Source organism: Amborella trichopoda, chromosome 1 (assembly GCF_054954075.1).
Source record: "Amborella trichopoda isolate Santa Cruz 75 chromosome 1, AtrichopodaSantaCruz75HAP2 v2.0, whole genome shotgun sequence".
NCBI lineage: Eukaryota > Viridiplantae > Streptophyta > Magnoliopsida > Amborellales > Amborellaceae > Amborella > Amborella trichopoda.
In genome coordinates this window covers 24,853,814-24,874,259 of record NC_142336.1, presented here as the reverse complement: position 1 = coordinate 24,874,259, position 20,446 = coordinate 24,853,814, and the positions used below count along the sequence as shown (strand labels likewise).

Here is a 20,446-nt window from a genome sequence, read left to right as displayed (position 1 = left end):
TGGCTTCAAATTCTTGATATGGTGATTAGTGTTCCAGCTACTTTTCAGTATGTTTTCAGGGAAATTAACGGCTTAGCAGACTCCTTAGCCAAAGAGGGAGCGTCGCTACCTTCGCTTTCTATTTCTTCTTATGTAATCCTGTTTGGGTAACCTTTTTATTAATAATAATTTGTGCTCCTTGTCAAAAAAAAAAAAAAAAAAAAAAAAAAATCACAAGATCAAATATTACAAAAATAAGAAAATCAAAGTAGAAAGACACAAATAACATGAGGTGCACTATTTGTGATACAAGGAGACTTGCTCCTTGTTACTCTCCCAAATTCTTTGGTCTCTTGAAGAGGAGTTTAGATTACGACGTCAATTCAATTGAATATGCTATTAATAGTCCTTTAATCTTCTTAGGAATTCCTTAAGGGGCTGTTTGGATACTCAAAATTACACTTCCAAAATTTTTTTACGGTGGAGATGGCACATATCTAGTGTTTGGATCAAAAATTTTGACATAAATTTTTTCGGTCAATAATTTATTTTCCTCAATTCAAGCCAAAAATAAAGAAACATGTATCTTTGTTTTTACCCTCGAAAATTGATTTCCATCCAGATCACCCCGTTTCGGAGACTCTCACTTTATAAAATACAATTAATTTATCCAAAACACTACCAATAATTAAAGAGAGCAACTATCTCAAATTTTATGTTTTAGAGAGAAAGTATCTTAAAATTTTAGAGAGAGAAACTATATCTAATTTTAGAGAGATAAACTATCTAAAACTTTTTAGAGAGAAACTATCTCATAAGTTTTATATAGAGAAACTATCTCAAATTTTAAGTTTTAGAGAGAGAAAGTATCTTAAAAAATGGTAGAGAGAAACTATATCAAATTTTAGAGAAAGAGATAGAAGGTACAGTTGGGGTTCCCTCCTTAAACACGATAGCATACCTTCCCCCTCACTGAGGGGCTGAGACGGGTGCCACTCCACATCCTCTAATAGCTTCATTTCTTGAACCATCAAATGTACCATTGAAACCACAACTTTTCGATTTAGGGCATCGGCCACTACATTGGTCTTGCTTGGTTGGTAATCGATTGTACAATCATAATCATTCAATAAGTCCATCCATTTTCTTGGCCTCATGTTCAACTCTTTATGGGAAAATAGGTACTTGAGGCTCTTGTGGTCTATGAACACCTTAAAACTAGGCCCCATAAAGGTGGTTTCTCCATATTTTTAACGTGAATACTACTGCCGCGAGCTCCAAGTTGTAAGTGGGATAGTTATGCTCATACGGCTTTAGCCGTCTGGAGGCATGAGCAATAACTTTACCCCTTTACATAAGTACACACCCGAGCCTTTTATGTGATGCATCGGTATAAACCACAAAGTCTTCATTTCCTTCGGGCAAGGCTAATATCGGGGCTGTGACTAGCCTCTTCTTAAATTCCTGGAAACTCCTCTCACACTCCTCTGACCATACAAATTTTGCATTCTTCTGGGTCAGTCGAGTCAGGAGAAGTACTATCTTTGAGAATCCTTTTACAAAACGCCTATAGTACCTTGTCAGTCCTAGGAAGCTGCGAACCTCGGTCACATTTGTTGACCTTTCCCACTTAAGTACGGTTTCGATCTTAGAGGGGTCAATCGTGATCCCATCCTTAGAAATAATTTGCCCAACGAAAGCCACACTGGGGAGCCAAAACTCGCTCTTGCTGAACGTAGCATACAATCTTTCTGACTTTAAAGTTTGCAAGACCATTCTAAGACCATTCAAAACACTTGGGCCCCTTGGAGCTGGTCAAAGAGGTCGTCAATCCTTACTTATTTTTCATCGTCACTTGGTTCAACTGAAGACCCATCCTTTTTCTTCACAAACAAGACCGGTGCATCCCAGGGCGACACACTGGTGGGGATGAATCCTTTATCCAATAATTCTTGCAACTGCGCTTTTAACTCTTTCAATTCCGCTATAGCCATTCTATATAGGGCTTTAGAAATGGAAGCAGTGTCAGGTATTACTTCTATCTCAAATTCTATTTCTCTTTCTGGAGGTAAAGATGACAACTCCTCTAGAAACACCTAAGGGTATTCTTTTACTACTGGTATCCCTTCTAACTAGGTCTGAACATCCCTATTCTCCACCACATAAGTTAGGTACCCGTCACACTTTTTAGCCAGAACGCGAGAGGCCCGGAGGGCAGAAATGAGGTGTAGTGGGGAATAATCCTTAATGCCCTTGAAGTGTATATCTGCTTGATCGGGACATTTAAAGGTTACCATCTTTTCATGGCAGGTGACGGTGGCATGGTGTGTAAATAACCAATCCATGCCTAGAATCACATCAAAGTCTTGAATATCTAGGTGGATTAGATCCACAAGTAGGTCGCACCCATCAATCGTAAGCTTACACTACATATATATTCTATCACTCTCTATAGAGCCTCCCACAACTGTGCATACTACTAAAATATAATTGAGACATGCAGGTGCAACATTCATGAAATGGGTAAAATGGGGTGCAACAAATGAATGAGAGGATCCAGGGTCAATTAAGACTTTTACATTAATATCACAAATTGAGAATATACCTCTGATCACCGAGGTGGATGCCTTAGCCTCTTGTTCAGTGAGTGCGAACACTCATCCTAGGGTCTTTGGGCATTCCTCATTCTTCATCATTAGGCAGTCCTTCACCCAGTGGCCAGGCTTGCCGCATTTTAGGCATACATTCTTCTTATGGTAGCAGTCCACGGCAGTGTGGTTGGTTCTCCCACAATGAGTACAAATCGGGCGTCGGTCATTGTCCATATTGCTTGAAAAACTCTTTGGGATCCTTGGGTTAGGTGGATAGGGCCTCCCTCTGGCGTTTCTCCTCGAAAACTGCCAGGGTTTCTTCCCAAACTTTCTCGACAGCACAACTTTCCTTTTTCCTTCCTTCCTCAACATGCTATCCTCACAATCTTTTTCCATCTTCAGCGCATGGTCTACCATCGGGGTGTACGACTTTATACTGGCTGACATAACCCTACTCCTGATATCTGGTTGCAAGCTCCTTTCAAATTTAGCCGCCTTTCGTGCCTCGGTAGTTATAATGTGTGGTGCATACCTAGAGAGCTCTACAAATCGGGCGGTGCATTGTTCAATAGTCATACCCCCTTGCTGGAGTTCAATGAATTCTACTTCCTTCTTTTCCTTGACTGAATTAGGGAAATACTTTTCATCAAATGCCACCAAGAAGTTTTCCTAGGTGACCTCGGTCCCTATCTCCCTCCAAGTCTGCTTCATCGAGTCCCACCAGTATTCTGCTTCCCCTTCTAGTATAAAGTCCCCTAGTCTGACTTTTGCTCATCTGAGCAGTGTATCACCTCTAATATTTTCTTTATCTGTTTCTTCCATTTCTCAACCTCTTCCACTCCTCCATGCCCCAAAAAGGTTGGGGGTGCCATTCTCCTAAATCTCTCCATGAGGCTACTGTCATTCTGCTCGGGCATAGGGGTAAACTCTGTTGGCATCGATTCCTTCATCATTTGGATCATAGCCCCAGAGTCTTGTAAAATTCGCCGAGTGCCTCAGTAATTTCATTACTAGAACTCGCATTATGGTTACGAGCTCTCGGCTTCCTTTAATCTAGTCACAAGATTACCCAGTCACTTGCGTACCCCAAAACTAATCTAAGGACTCTCCTAAACTTTCTAGGCAAAAAATCCTCTCTTGTGGCTGCTCTGATACCATAATTGTCACGACCCTACCCCCGACTACCATACCTTACACGGCGACAAGTGATCGAGCGCAGGTTCATGATCCAATGTAACGTTTGTCACTCAGGTAGGAGTGGCCTTAACGCCTTTATATTAAGAAATCGAGCAAAGCATGGAAGAGAGCTAAAACAACAAACTTAACTAGCAGACGGGTAAGGAAAAACTCCACACACCAAAATTCATAATATAAAAATGTTCTAAAATATTACAATCAGTTCAGGGCATATAGACCAAATGTTACACATATTCACCAAGAACAAAACAAAACCAGGGCCAAACATCCCAGACATAAACAAGGTCTAAGCACCTTCTTCGAGAACACTAACTTCGTACTCCTGCCCGCAAACCACGAACTCCCAGCCCTACACCTGTCACTATCAATCTACAAGGAGAGGGCAAAATAATGGGATGAGCTATACAACCCAGTAAGCAGGTCTAGTTTTGTGCATCTATAATGATTCTATCCATGTGTAATAACAGTTCAGTTCCTCAACATAAAGAGTCATAGTTTATCATATATAAATATCAGGTCAAGACAACAAGTATAAACATTTCATTTAAACGGAAATCATCACTAAATCAATGCGATCATGAGCATTCAATTAGTGAAATCATAAATCATTCAATCATTATAATGCTAAACATTTCTTATATAGAAATTCAATATTACCCACGCATTTTCTTAAATTACGTACTCCCGCAGTAGAGGCGCTATCCATCAGGTTAAGCCAATCCCATTTCTTAAGACCTCTACCATCATACAGAAGGGAAGATAATGACAAGTGGGTTAAACCACTTCGTAATACCCTCAACACATGCACACGGTCCCCATCACGCATTGGGGGTTCGATAAGCCCTTACCTTGCAAGGCATTCATCATTTCATTTCATAAATCTAGGGTGCGACCCTCTATCCTCTCCCTTAACCCGTTCCTATCATTATGTAGGTTAGGGGATATGCCAGCATCTCTTGCCTTACTACCAATGAGTGACCCATCGCATAGCAGGCACTATTATAGTAGTAGTACACTAACGGTGAGTGTCCCACCGCGTAGTGGCCAATATCAACATAAGCATTGGTCATTAATCATAAGTATCACAACAGTATCCACTACTAGTGAGTGTCCCACCGCATAGTGGCCAATTCATCATAGTATCATAATAATATCCACCATTGGTGAGTGTCCCACCGCGTTGTGGCCAATTTAATGCCTCATAATGGATGTGTCACATTATCATAATTCAATGTCTCATGCAGATGAATCATATTTCATCATAACATCATAGCATTAATCAAAAGGCATGCATTTCATGAGCTCTCACAGGGCATTTACACATAAGCCCCCTCAGTAGCATTTGGCATTCATTATGAATTTATCGCACTCGTGGCCCTTCTTTCTCACGCAGTGCCGTTTACACGACATCATTCACATATTTTTATGGCATTCTCATGGAATTTATCATATGACATTCATATTTATCATACATCAAGATAACTTAGCGCTGCATGGTCATAAATGATGCAGTGACAAGTAACAGTGACATGCCCCTCTTGCGAGGGCGTAGCTCCCGATTTAGGGGAAGTTTCAGGATGCCTCAAACATGAAACTTTAATGCTAATACATAGACCTTTACAAAGATAGTAATATGAAAGAATTTGGAGGCCAATTGATGGGTCAATAGCTCAGTTGAAGGTGAGCATTAGTTGCTAGAAATCTTCCCTGCAACAGTGCGCAACAACATACTCGTGCATTTCGGGTCATAAGTCAAAATCAGTGGGAAATTTGAAAAACCTCAAAAAATACAACTTTGAGTACGTTCATAAACCTTTCCAATGGTGGAAGTTTAAAGGCTTTTGGACACCATTTTCTAGGTCAAAAGCATTGCTCAAGGAGGGCCAGAGCTGCTGGAATTAGCAACGACTGTGAGCAGTGTTATGCCTTGACATTTTAGGCCATATCTTTTCTTTCATGCAAAATTTCATCATGACATAAACAGTATGCTTAAAGTAGAAATACATGCCTTTCGTTCGAGACAAGTTTGGTCCCATTTGGACTCCATTTGGCCATCAAACGCGTTGATGCAAAAGCAAGCACAGTTCTGGAAATTCATATGCTCAACTTAACATGCTTTTAAAGAACACATAATATTTCCTAGTCATGCTACACTTTAGGCTGGGAACGTTGTTCAAGATAAGGGGTCTCACAATGACAAATTTGATGAGTTTCCATAAATAAAAAGATGATATATGTGGTAAAAACAGTCATGGTATTGAGAAACACAAAAACTGAAATTTCAACCTCATGTTAACCCATTCATTCTTCACATTGTCATTCTATCATCTTACCCATTCTAAATATTTGTTCTTTACATAAACTATGGATGCATATAAACTAAACCCACTTACCTTGACTTCTCACGTTATATCAAATCCTCACTCACGGGCTCCACGGGCTTTCCTTGAGCTCCACCTGTGGGTTATCTTCAAGGGGCAGCAGTGAACCCCTTAGGGGGAGAGAGAGAGAGAGTAGAATGAAGAAAACTACTTGTCAAAGGGCTTAAGTACTCATGGTTGGTGGGATTCAATATGGCTGATGCAATCACTCAATTCTCTGAGATGTACGGAGCGGTGCTGATATGTACGAAGATTGTATGTTTGACCAAGACACTCCCGACACTGCTCTGTCTTGCTCCCCCTTTTCAGTCGGTGCTGGGTCACATCTGGCGCTAGGTTTTGCAAACACAGACGGTGCTGCTTCTTTTCCTACATGGCCGGCATTGCGTTATCCTCCTACCCAGCTGGTGCTGCATTATCCTCTTACTCAATTGGTGCTACATTTTCCTTTTACTCAACCGGCGCTGTATTTTTCTCTTACTCAGTCGGCGCTGCGATATCCTCTTACTCAGCTGGCGCTGCATTTTCCTCTTACTCAGTCGGCGTTACGTTATCCTCTTACCCAGCTGGCACTGCATTTTCCTCTTACTCAGTCGGCGATGCATTTTCCTCTTACTCATCCTACGCTGCTCCAAACGGCGATGCCCAAATGGCACTAGGCCTCTTTCTTATCCCTCTAATCTCGTGCGACAATAGCTCTTCTCTCACACGACGACACTCCTTACGCCTCCTCGCTCGGCATTATCTTCTCGTGCGGCAAAGGTCTCTAAATGGCGCTAGGCCTCTGTCTCACTCTCCCCCGATGTACGCATCACTTGATTGGGAGAAAATTGTGGCCCTTACACTTTGTGGTCTATACTGACACTTTCCATAAAGGACTGAGATGTGTATTGATGTAGCGGGGAAAGGTTGTAGCCTTTGCCTCCAGACAGTTGAAGCCATGTGAGCAAAATTACCCAACCCACGACTTGGAACTTACATATCTAGTTTTTATGTTAAAGATCTAGAGACATTACTTATATGGGGCCCAGTTTAAGATATTTACAGATCATAAAAGCCTCAAGTATCTGTTCTCTCATAAAGAGTTAAATATGAGACAAAGAAGATGGATGGACTTACTGAATGACTATGATTGTACCTTCAATTATCAAACGGGCAAGACTAATGTGGGGGCCGACGCTTTAAGTCGGAAGACCTTAGCATCAGTAGCATACATGATGACTCGAGAGATGAAACTGATAGAAGTTGCAGTGGAGTGGCACCCAACTCTTCCCCTTAGTGTTGAGGAAGGAACAACTACTGGTGTGAGGGAGGAGCCCCAGCTCTTTCAATAGATTCGCAAAGCATAGAAAGAGGATCCTCAACTCATGAAGATTCTTGATGAAATAAAGCTGGGAAGAAAAGAAGATTTCTCTGTCAGAGGGGATGGTCTGTTAAGTTTTAAAGATTAGGTTTGTGTCTCAAATATTGAGGACGTGAAGCGGGTTATTTTAAAAGAAGCACACTACTCCCATTATATTGTGCACCCGGGGAGTACTAAGATGTATCAAGACTTGAAGGAAAATTTTTGGTGGAATGATATGAAAAAAGAAGTAGCACAGTTTGTTCCAAGTATCTATCGGACTGTTGCAACCCTTGCCCGTGTCAGAGTGGAAGTGGGAGTACATTACCATGGATTTTGTCCTTGGCTTACCCAGGACAAGTGCTAGATACGATAGTACTTGGGTCGTCGTAGACCGACTAACGAAAGCATCTCATTTCTTATCGGTCTGCACAACTTATATTTTGGACGCTAGACTTACTTCAAGATTTGGGGACAAGACTCACTTTTATCACTGCTTTTCACCCCCATACTGATGGGCAATCAGAAAGGACTATTCAAACTCTAGAAGACATGTTGAGAGCCTGTGTTACTGATTTTAAAGGAAGCTGGGAGGATCATTTGCCTTTGATAGAATTTGTATAATAATAGTTTCCAAGCCAGTATTCAGATGACACCTTTCGATGCCTTGCATGAAAGAAAGTGCCAATCACCTATCTGTTGGGATGAGGTCGGTGAAAGAAAGATGTTACGGCTCGAAATTTTTCAAGTAACCTCAGAAAATATTGCCTTAATTTGGGAGAGGCTTAAAACTTATCAGAGTGGGCAAAAGAGTTACGCTGACAACCGAAGAAGAAACCTTGAGTTTGAAGTAGGTGATCGGGTTTTTCTAAAAGTATCACCAACTAAGGGTATTATGAGACTAAGAAAATTGGGAAAGTTGAGCCCACATTTTATTGGACCACTTGAAATTCTGGAAAGAGTAGGGAGTATGGCTTATTGGCTTGCGGTACCGCCTGAGTTGGCAAATGTTCATGATGTGTTTCATGTGTCATTATTAAGGAAATATCAACCAGATCCATCCCATGTTTTGAAGTATGAACCATTAGCAATCAAGGAAGACCTGACTTATATTGAACAGCCGATTGAGATTCTAGACAGGAGAGTGCAAGTTTTGCACAACAAAGAAATCCCCTTGGTTCGTGTTCTATGGTAGTACCACTCAAAGGAATAATCAACATGGGAACAAGAAGATGAGATCTGGAATAAGTACCCCCAGTTGTTTAATTAATCGAGATATGATTTTGGGGACCAAAATCTTTTGAGGGGGGAATGATGTAACGACCCAAATTTCTTGAGCCTGATGAAGTCACTACCGCGCGACGATAGGAGAAGAGAGAGCGCAGCAATAGGAGGGACGGAAGCGAGAGCACCACGATGGGAGAAGAGAGAGTGTGCAGCAATAGGAGTGAAGGAAGCGAGCGCGCGACGATGGGAGAAGAGAGATCGTACGACGATAGGAGGGAAGGAAGCGAGCATGCAGTGATGGGAGAAGAGAGAACGTGTGGAGATAGGAGGGAAGGAAGCGAGCGCACGGCGATGGGAGAAGATAGAGCCCGCGATGATAAGAGGGAAGGAAGCGAGCACACGGCGATGGGAGAAAAGAGAGTGCACGATGATAAGCAGAGAAGCAAAGAGAGCGTGACGATGGGAGAAGAAGGCGCACGACAAGAAGGAAGAAGGAGCGCGACGATACAGAGAGAAGGAAGAGAGTGCGTGGCTATAGGGGAAGAAAGCGCGCAGTGAGAGGAAAGGAGTGCCGCGCAACGAGTGTGCACGGTGATGGGAGGAAAGAGAAGAGAAAGGGAAAGCGCGCACACAACGAAATAAAAGAAGAGAAGGCCGTGCATGAAGAAAACCGGCCACCTGTTGGCTGTATGCTGCCATGTGTGCCAAATGTCAACCTTCCTTCCATGCAAAGGCCACTTGGCGAGCACAGAAAGCCACCTCCCCACCTTTGGAGTACATAACCACTCTTTCTCTCTCTACACCTCACGTTTTGAAGCTCAAACTTAGCCCTTTGTGCCATTATTGGAGAGTTTGAGAAAGCTTGGTGGAGGGGGCTGTGGAAGAAGTTTGGAATCGCCATTGGGACACAAAAAGGTAAGTAGGTCATTACTTTGCAGGCTCATAGGAATTGAAGCATGAATTGAAGTATGAATGATGTATTAATTATATGGAGTATGAACCTAAGCATGTATGAAGCATGATTTAGGCATGAATGATAGCTTGATTTTAAGCATGAGATTGGGCATGAGATGGTGTAAAAATTATGTACAAAGAATATGATAGCATGAAGATCATTGTGCTCTGTTTATCTAGAAATCTAGGTTTATTTGTAAGGAATGTTAGGTACTGTTATCATTCTTGTTAAGTATAAAAATGGTTGAATTGATACTCTTGTGAGTCTAGTTTGAGCGAGAAGTAGTTTCATGTGGTTACCTTGTATAAATCGAAAATTAGGGACTGATTTTGGGAGCTGTGTCATGGCTGGACTGTAGCTTTCCAGGGAGTTTTCATATTTTGTAATGAAAATTTGACCGAGAAAATGACATCCATTTGGCCTCAAATCACCACCATTTGAAATATATTTGAGTCTACTTTTAGTTTGATGTTTATTTTCAGTTGATATTCTAGTTAATTTGAAAGATATGTTTCATTTTGTACTCATATGCCATTGTTAGCAGATTGCGATAAATTCCAAAAATATTTCTCCTGTTATATTAAGACTTTGCCTAATCTATTGAAGTCGAAATTACACAAAATTTTAACCATTTCATAGATGAATGAGCCTTAAATGATTTTCATGTTTTAACCTTGCCATATTCTGTGTAAATGAGGGCCTATGCACAAGAGTGTTCCAGTATGTCACTACTGGTAGATCGCACAGAAACTCAGAATTTGGTCTATTTTACCATGAACTTTGGCCCACCAAAGGGAGTCCATTTATTCTGAAACCACAGTCTTTTGAAAGCTTTGAAGGTCTATTAAAAGTTGCATGTTTGAATTATTTTGAAATTCCTGCTAAGTTGAAAGCTGCAACTTGAATTATGAACCTATGTCACTTTTGGAAAAATTCAGTAAGATTTCGAATGATATACTAAATCCTTAATTGATCATGAAATTTTCAATTAAAAAATTTGAAATCAAAATTTAGTTAAATTTCCCTCATAATTTGAATGCTATACCTCATTCTGTGTATGCCCATGATTGATAAGAATGTCAATGAGTTTTATGATTGTATATGAACTATGAGCATGCCTTGCATTGATGTTTTGAACATAACGTGAGCCTTTTCAAGGTGATTGAAGTTTGTGTTATAAGACACCGAAATGGCATGATTGTGATCCTACAAATGTTGAACACTCCTAACCTTCTTGAAAGTGTAAAGCATGAATGAATGAAGGTTATGCATGCTTATACACGATACATGTGATTTTTGGCAACTACACAATGGGTCCTCCATTGGTAGTGGGTATTCTGATTCTGCTATATGAACTTTGATAAATGTGAGTTCTGGCCACTACACAATGGGCCCTCCATTAGTGGTGGATATTTTGATTCAGTTATATGAATTCTGATATATGTGACTTCTGGCCACTACGTAATGGGTCCTCCATTGGTAGTGGATATTTTATTGTGTCAGCAAGTTCTGATTCTGCCCCGACTCCAATGATAGGAGTGGAGTCGGGAAATAAATGTAAATAACAAGGTGGATCGTGCCCCCAAATTGTTATGGGCACTACGCATTGGGTCCTTCAATGGTAGTGTAACGCCTTCTCTCCTAAAGGCGTAAGGAGAGGGCCGTGTCTTATAAGGCCTCAGCCTATCAAAACCCCAATGCGCATTGGGGATCGTGTGGGCGAGTGAGGATACTACAAAATGGGACCTCCATTTGTCATTGTCCTCCGTTCTGAATGAGGGTAGAAGGTCCAAGTTGCTAGATTGACTTAGCCTGATCGATGTGACTTCTACTTCAGGAGTAATTGATTCTGCTTCATATTCTATTTCTATCAGTCCGAATTAAGTATTCTATATGATCGCCTAAATTATGATTGTGATGAGCATTAATGTAATTTCCTTCTAAAGGAATGTTAGAAGCTCCGATATCTGAACAATACTCACTTTATAGTGTTAGTGTACATATTATGAGGCATGACTTTACTTACTGCTGCCAGTGTGATGTTTAATGAGTGGTAGGTCCTATCATTAATTATGAGCTTGTAGGCGACAATGTAGGGTACTGATTTACTTATTGAGCTCTAGCTCATACCCCTCTCTTTCCCTTCTTTGTAGCTCGTGGGTGGACTGCTCGACGGTGGTAGCAGACCTTTGAAGCTCAAGTCTGTCCAAGAATATTTTGATTGTACGTGTCTGGTGGTTGTGCCACAATGTATTTTGACGAATATTGCAATTTTGTTGTTGGGCCAGTAGCTCCTTGAACATTTGTAAAAGAATTTTTGAAGGTTGGATATATATAAATGGTTTCTATTTTGCTATATCTGTGGCCTTGTGTTTATGTGTTTATTTTAGTTCATGGTTTGCTTTGATTCTGCAATTATAACACGTATTGATGCCACTCCCACCTGAGTGACGTCGTTACCTCCGGTCGCTATCCCGCACTCTGTTACCCTTCGGTTGGTAATGGTAGGGGTCAGGGGACGGGGTCCTGACAGATAAATGAATCTATTTTAAAACTGGTTTCAGAATTATGATAAAATTCCTTGAAAGTTATGCCTATTTTCCTATGGGAATGTCATACTGGATTTTCTGCTACGAGGATAAGAACTTTAGTCCACAAAACAAAACTGTTTGGCAGACTTTAAAATATATTTGGGGTTACCCCCTTTACGAAAGTTGTGTTTTCATGAGCCTAAATTTTTATAAAAGTTGTCTCAGGCCCAAATGATTTATGAATCTCATGATATGCCTTTAAAGGTGGACTGTATTCACTGTGAAAAAAACCAGAAAAATAACATGATGATGTCTTTTGAGCTAATGAGCTTGATGATATGATTATATGCATAACACGCTTTGGACATGTTGATGTTTCCTGTGAACATGTTTATGTTATGATATGTGTGCATGAGATATGCTCTGTTATGATATGAATGTATGATAATGATATGTGCTCAGTTTGTTATGATATGAATGCATGATAATGAGATATGCTCAGTTGGTATGATATGAATGCATATTAATGAGATATGCTCTGTTAAGATATGAATGCATGTAATAAGACATGCTCAATTGATATGAATGCATGATAATGAGATATGCTATGTTATGATATGAATGCAAGTAATAAGACATGCTCAGTTATGATACAAATGCATGATAATGAGATATGCTTTGTTATGAATGCATGTAGTAAGACATGCTCTGTTATGATGTGATAGTTGCACATACTCTGATATGATATGAAACATGCACTGAGAAGATATGTGTGTAAGGCACTACACAACGGGCTATACCGTTGATAGTGTAATGAAATGATGTGTGTAAGGCACTACACAATCGGCTATACCGTTGGTAGTGCAATGAAATAATATGTGTATAAGGCACTACGCAACGGGCTATATCATTGGTAATGTAAGGAAATGATAAGTGTGTAAGGAACTACGCAACGGGCTACACTGTTGGTAGTGTAATGAAATGAGGTGTGTATGGTTGTAATTAGACATGCCACTGATCTTATATGACAAGAAAGTTGTGCCGAAAGTTGAGATCTTTCCCAGACTCCTAATGATATGAAGGAAGTTAGGATGTGAATATTTTGGGAGGGTCGCGCCTTAAAACATTTGTATGGGCACTATGCAATGGGCCATACCGTTGGTAGTATAATGCCCTCCAGCTGAAAGAAAGGAGAGGGTAGTGTCTTGCAAGGCCTTCACCTATCAAAAGCCCCAAAACACATTGGGGACTGTGTATGTGTGTGAGGCACTATGCAACGGGCTATACCGTTGATGGTACTCCCTCCTGAGTGATGATAGAAGTTCTAAGCAATGGCATTGTCTTAGCTTGATGGATAGTGTTTCTACTTTAGGAGTAGTGATATTAGCATTGGTTATGCTTGCTACATATGTGCCTGATAATGTTGATCTGTTATGATACTTATGCATGAATGATATGATTCTGATTAATTGGATTTGTTATTGCTTCACTATGATTATTGTTATGAGGTATTGTGCATAGGCAAGAATGCAATATACTTTGATCTACTTACTGGGCCCTACAACTCACTCTTTTAACTTTCCTCTATGTAGAGTGATAGCCTGTGGATTTTGGAAGGGTGTTCTGGTGTGTTCGCGGCTGGAGCCCCATACTCCGTTTCTATGGAACCTTCTTTTTGCTAGTATGTGTTAGATGGCAGTTTGGCCATATAGTTCACTTTGTATTGAGCTATGTATTGTTGTTGGGCCTTTGTGCCTTTGGCTCTTTTGTTGTAATGCCAAGACCCCGCCCCTTGATCCACCGAACACACCGAAGGTTAGCAGAGTGCGAACACGACTCAGGAAAGAGTAGTGCATTGCTTTGATAAAGCAGTAACTTAAGCAAACCAAGTAAGTAAGGAAACTCCAACACTAAACTGAAAAACTAGGTAAAAGGAGAATTACGAATGCCATTACATAAACATCTTAAAGTAATACATCCGTTCAAGTCACAGATGGCCCAAAATACAAAATACATATTTCCAAAAGAACACCAATTGCATGGGCCACAGTCGACAAATGCAAACAAGAAAAATGTTTTCTTCACAGGTACAAGCCTTCATCGACCAGATTGATCGCCCTTAATCGGCAGTCTATTAACCTGCAACTTCTACTCTACAGGGGTGGAAAAATGAGGAATGAGCTATAAAGCCCCGTAAGAGAATTTAGAAGTTATGTATCTATAACATATCTATTTGGCATTATAAATAATTCTTTTATCTATAAACAATCACGATGGGAAAAGCATCCTGTTAGCAATCTTATCAATACATTCATTAAATAGGGCATAATGCATATCACGATGATCATAAAAAAAATCAGTATCACTTCCAGCATTCACAGTCACAAATTCAATTATTAACAACTCACTCCTTAGATTCACCTACTCCCAAAGTAGAAGCCCTACTCATCAAGCCAAGCCAGTCCCATTATTTAGGACTTCTACCATTATTCGAGAGAGAGGGCAATGACAATGAGTGTCCCATTCAATAATGCCTTCGTACTTACACACACAGTCCCCAGCCCGCTTTGGGGCTTTTGATAGGCACTTGCCTTGCAAGGCACAATTCACTATTTTCCGTTTATAATAAACTGAATTTTGAGGGGACGCGACGTACCCATTACACTTTCTACCTAACTCTCCTCCTATCATACAGGGAGTTAGGGTACATTGCCGGTCTTACTTTCTTATCGAATCACTTTATACCACCACGGGTAACCCGTGCGAGGCCTCAATGAAACACTTCACAATCAATAATCACAATAGAGGGTTCTGCTTGAGGCATGCCATCAAGTCACTTTTCACATAGAATTCATCATTGTGGTACTTAAGGCTTCTCACATTACTAACATATAGAATCTCATCATTACTTAGCACCCATAAGAGGGCATATACATTTCACCCAAGTATATGACATGACAGTCATGGTATAGCATTCATACTTAACACATGAATAATTCATGGCACTTATTGAATAACATTCTCATCCATCACTTGTATATCACATAACGTTCAATCAATAGTATTCTCACTCATTACTTTAATATCACATTGCATTCAATAAATAGCATTCTCACTCATTACTCTAATATCACATAACATTCAATAAATAGCTTTCTCACTCATTACTTTAATATGCACAACTTCTGGAAAGTTCTACCCATAGTGATGTGTTTTCACATTTAGCCATGCAACTTTAAATTTATGAAGAATTTTAATAAGTTATCAACATGTGATTTCAAGCACCCCCACAAATATTTAAAATGACTGTGGTTTGGAAGAAAATAAGTATCATTTGGTTGTTTAAAATGCATGACCACAGAAACATTAACTCTGCAATTTATTATAGCTGTCTACAGTGACCTATCTACATAATTGATAATATAGATTCTTTTTCATGAAAACTTTGGACATGGTTTTAACATGAAAATTATAGTGGATACATACACCGTTCAAATGGAAGTGGTTTGAATGAATTTGAACACTGGTTGGTCATTCAAACGTTTGGTGCAAGGTGGATGACAGTGGCTGGAAATCTGCTGTCTGTGCAACAGTGACATATCCTTACTTTTTAAAGTATAGATCTCAACATGTGCAAAATCTCACGATTTCATAAGAAAAAAGGTTGTATTAGATACACATAGATTTTATTCAAGATAAATTTGAGTTCATTTAGACCCCGTTTGGTCACTGAACCATTTGTTACAAAAATAGCTATAGCTCTTGGAAATTTCATTTTCCCCCTTTTCTTTATTAAACTCTTCATATAGGCATAAGCACCAACCATTCACAGTCATGACTTTCAACTCACAGGTTCTAAACAATCACCATCTACTCTATTTATACTAAAATTCTTAAGAATATTTTCAAGCATCATCACTGTTCATAAAGATTACACACCCATAGTTTCTAACATACAACTTCAAGGATTCCAAATTCAATCTTACACATGCATACATCCAAACACTATGCACAAAACATTCGTGATGCACACTTCTAAATCCCCTTACCTTAGATGTACACAACCTTAAATTCCTTTTCCCACAAAATTTCTTCCACTGCCACACCCTGCTGCCACCACTTGTGAGGTAAGAGAACCTCCTCAAGCCCTTCACTTGTCTTGCCTTAGAGAGGGAGAGAGAGAGAGAGTGATGCTTTAAGGACGTAAAGGTGGGAATTATATAGAGAGAGGAGGGAATGTTAAAAACAGAGAGAGAGAGAGAGAAGAGTAGAGAGTTATACAGTGACTTCCATGTACGTAAGAGAGATAATACTTCTATGATACCTCACTAAGAGGTGTCAATAGGAAATCAAATGGAGTGTTGACCTGTCATGAGAGAGAGAGTATACCATGGGAGGGACGTTTTAAAGTATACACCTCATAAAACAAAATGTCTTCAAATAAGGTTTGCCACTTAAGGTATGCAAAATAAACTAATCCCCTCATGAAAATATTACAAGGAAAGGGTGGTGGAGCAAAACTCCATACTAACAAAATAGACCATCGCCATTTTATTATTACTATTTTATTAGTTCTAAAAATTAGGGTCGTTACATCATCCCCCCCTAAAAATGATTTTGTCCTCAAAATCCTTCCCTAAATAATTGAGGATACCTGTATTAAATTTCATCTTCTCGTTCCCAAGTGGACTCTCTTGGTGAATGATGTTGCCATAAAACATGAACTAGGGGGATTTCTTTGTTATGCAACACTTGTATCCTTCGATCCAAAATCTCTACCGGTTGTTCAATGTAAGACAAGTCTCCTTGGACCGGGATTGGCTGGTACTTTATAATATGGGACCTATCAGGCAAATATTTCCTTAATAAAGATATATTGAAAACATCATTAATGTTGGCTAGTTCAAGCGGTAGAGCAAGTCGATAGATTAAATTCCCAACTCTTTCCCGAATCTCAAAGGGCCCAATGAAATGAGGGCTCAATTTTCCTCTCTTTCCAAACCTCATAACGCCCTTCGTTGGTGACACCCTCAAGAAAACCCGGTCGCCCCACTTCAAACTTTAGGTCACTTCTTCTATTATCGACATAGCTCTTTTGCCGACTCTATGCTGTCTTGAGTCTTTCCCGAATTAAAGTAATCATTTCTGTGGTTTCTTGAAGAATCTCTGATCCCAAGAGTCTTCTATCACTGACTTCATTTCAACACATAGGGGATTTGCATTTCCTCCCATATAGGGCTTCAAAAGGCACCATTTAAATGCTGGCTTGAAAGCTGTTGTTATAAGCGAACTCTATCAGCGGTACGTTATCCCAGCTTCCTTTAAAATCGGTTACACAGGCTCACAACATATCTTCTCGAGTCTGAATGGTTCGTTCTGATTGTCCGTTAGTTTGGGGATGGAAAGTAGTAATAAAAGTAAGTCTTGTCCCCAGGGCTGTCTGTAAACTAGTCCAAAACCTTAAAGCAAACCTGGTGTCCCTATCAGATACTATACTGGCCAGTATACCGTGCAATCTGACTATTTCCTCAATGTACAATTGGGCCAGTTTATCCAAAGTGTAAGTGGTTGGTAGAAAATGTACAACCTTGGTCAATCGATCCACAATGACCCAAATGCTATCATGCCCGTTGTTCGTCTTAGGTAAGCCTGAGACAAAATCCATAGTAATATGTTCCCACTTCCATTCGGGCACAGGCAAGGGCTGTAATAACCCGGCAGGTCTCTGGTGCTCAGCTTTTACCTGTTGGCATGTCAAACACCTAGAAACAAATAGGGCCACTTCTCTCTTTATGTTGTTCCACCAGAATGTTCTTTTTAGATCTTGATACATCTTAGTGCTCTCGGGGTGAATGGAATAATGAGAGCAATGTGCTTCCTCCAAAATAGTTCTCTTTAATTCCTCGTTCATTAGAACACAGACCTGATTTTTGAATTTTAACAAACCATCACCACTCAAAAAAATCATCCTTCTTTCCTGAATCCACCTCTTCTCAAATTTTTATAAATTGGGGATCCTTTTCTTGTGCCAAGGGAATTTGTTGAAGGAGTCGGGGTTCTATTCTTAAACCAACAATCATTCTTATCTCATCACCTAAAGCTAAGGTTGGACACCAATTTACCACATCTTCTATCATCTTCATCTCTTGAACCATTAAATATTCCATCGATATTATAGGCTTCCTTCTTAGAGCATCGGCTACGACATTAGTCTTGTCCGGGTGATAATTTCGTAGTCATTTAATAGATCCATCCATCTAATTTGCCTTATATTTAATTCTTTATGAGAGAATAGATATTGAGGCTCTTGTGATCGGTAAACATCTTAAACTGGGCCCCATAAAGATAATGCCTCCAGATGTTTAGAGCAAAAACTACTGCTACAAGTTCCAAATTGTGGGTTGGATAATTTTGCTCATATGTCTTTAAATGCCTAGAGGCATAAGCAAGGACATTTCCCTTTTGCATGAGTACACCCCCGAGTCATTTGTGAGAGGTGTCAGTATAGATTACAAAGTCCTCATTCCCTTCAAGTAAAGCTAAAATCGAGGCTGTGGGCAATCTTTTCTTCAGTTCCGGAGAACTTCCCTCACAATCGGGCGACCATACGAATTTCACATTCTTTTGAGCCAGGAGAGTCAGAAGAAATGCCATCTTCGAGAATCCTCCCACAAATCGTTGGTAGTATCCTGCCAATCCTAGAAAACTTCAGATATCGGTTATGTTTATCGGTCTCTCCCATTAACCACAGCTTCAATCTTAGAAGGATTGACTGCAATTCCATTCTTAGAAATAATGTGCCATAGGAAAATGACGTTAGGAAGCCATAATTCACTCTTACTCAACTTGGCATACAACTTTTTCAACTTTAATATTCAAAGGACCATTCTCAAATGCTGTTCATGTTCTTTTGAATTCTTTGAATATACCAAAACGTCATCAATGAAGACTACAACAAAATTATCCAGAAAAGGTTGGAACACTCTATTCATTAAGTCCATGAAGGCAGCCGAGGCATTAATTAAACCAAACAACATAACTAGAAACTCATAATGGCCATACCGAGTTCTAAATGCGGTCTTGGAAACATCTTCTTCCTTGACTCGTAATTGGTGATAACCCGATCGAAGATCGATCTTTGAGAATATTCGGGGTCCTTGCAACTGGTCAAAAAGATCATCGATCTTGGGCAAGGGGTATTTATTCTTTACTGTAACCTAATTCAATTGCATGTAGTCGATACAAAGCCTCAAGAATCCATCTTTCTTTCTCACAAACAAGACTGGTGCACCCCAGGGCGACACACTTGGTCAAATGAACCCCTTATCCAAAAGTTCTTGTATTGTTCCTTCAATTCTTTCAATTCAGCTGGGGCCATCCTATAAGGTGCTTTATAGATGGGAATTGTGTTAGGGGCTATGTCTATTTCAAATTCTATCTCTCTCTTGGGAGGTAAAGAGGTCAATTCCTTAGGGAATACTTCTGGGTATTACCATACCACTGGGATGTCTTTTAACTTAGATTGGATACCTCGGTTCTCTACTACATAAGCTAAAAACCCCACACAATTTTTGGCTAGCAGACGAGAAGCCTGAAGGGCCGAAATAAGAAGTAAAAGGGAAGCATTTGGAATACCCACAAAATGCAATTCCAGTTGATTAGGACGCCTAAAGGTCACAATCTTATCATGGCAATTAAAAATAGCTCGATGGGTAGATAACCAATTCATACCCAGAATAATATCAAAATCGTGAATATTTAAGAATATTAAATTTGAAGGCAAGACACATTCCTCTACAAAAACTTCACATTGCATAAGTACCACATTAGTTTCTATAGGGTCTCCCACCGATGTATACACTATCAGAGTATAATTAAGGCTTGCATGCTTAATATTCAAATGACATGTAAAATGCGGTGCAACAAGTGAATGAGAAGAATTAGGGCCAATCAAAATCGTTGCTTCTTACCACAAACAAAAAGCGTACCTCTTATCACCGAGGTAGACTCCTTGGCTTCCTGCTCCATCAACGCAAACACTCGACCTTGAGCTTTTGGTCCGTCTTCCGGCTTCACCATGGGCAATCTCGGATCCAGTGGCCAGGCTTACCACACTTAAGGCACTTATTCAATTTCTTATAGCACTCAATCTCGTTATGATTCCCCAGTCCACAATAAGTACACACCGGGCATGGATTATTCCTTCTATTGCCTGGTAGAGTTCCCTGAGTTCTCGTGTTTCT

General features: G+C 40.0%; 1 protein-coding gene across 4 annotated transcripts in view; it reads right to left on the bottom strand.

Moving 5' to 3' along the window:
- Positions 1–3,907: 3,907 nt before the first annotated feature.
- Positions 3,908–20,446, bottom strand: part of LOC18432763 (uncharacterized) — a 59,670-nt gene continuing 43,131 nt past the window's right edge. For 2 of the 4 annotated variants that reach the window (XM_088853906.1, XM_020666337.2), the window contains one exon: positions 14,132–14,356. In XM_088853906.1, the coding sequence (XP_088710032.1) occupies positions 14,338–14,356 (19 nt within the window). In that variant the 3' untranslated portion in view covers positions 14,132–14,337. Of the gene's footprint in view, positions 4,137–14,131; positions 14,357–20,446 lie in introns of those variants that run through there. The other 2 variants (XM_020666332.2, XM_020666331.2) reach the window with 2 other exon arrangements.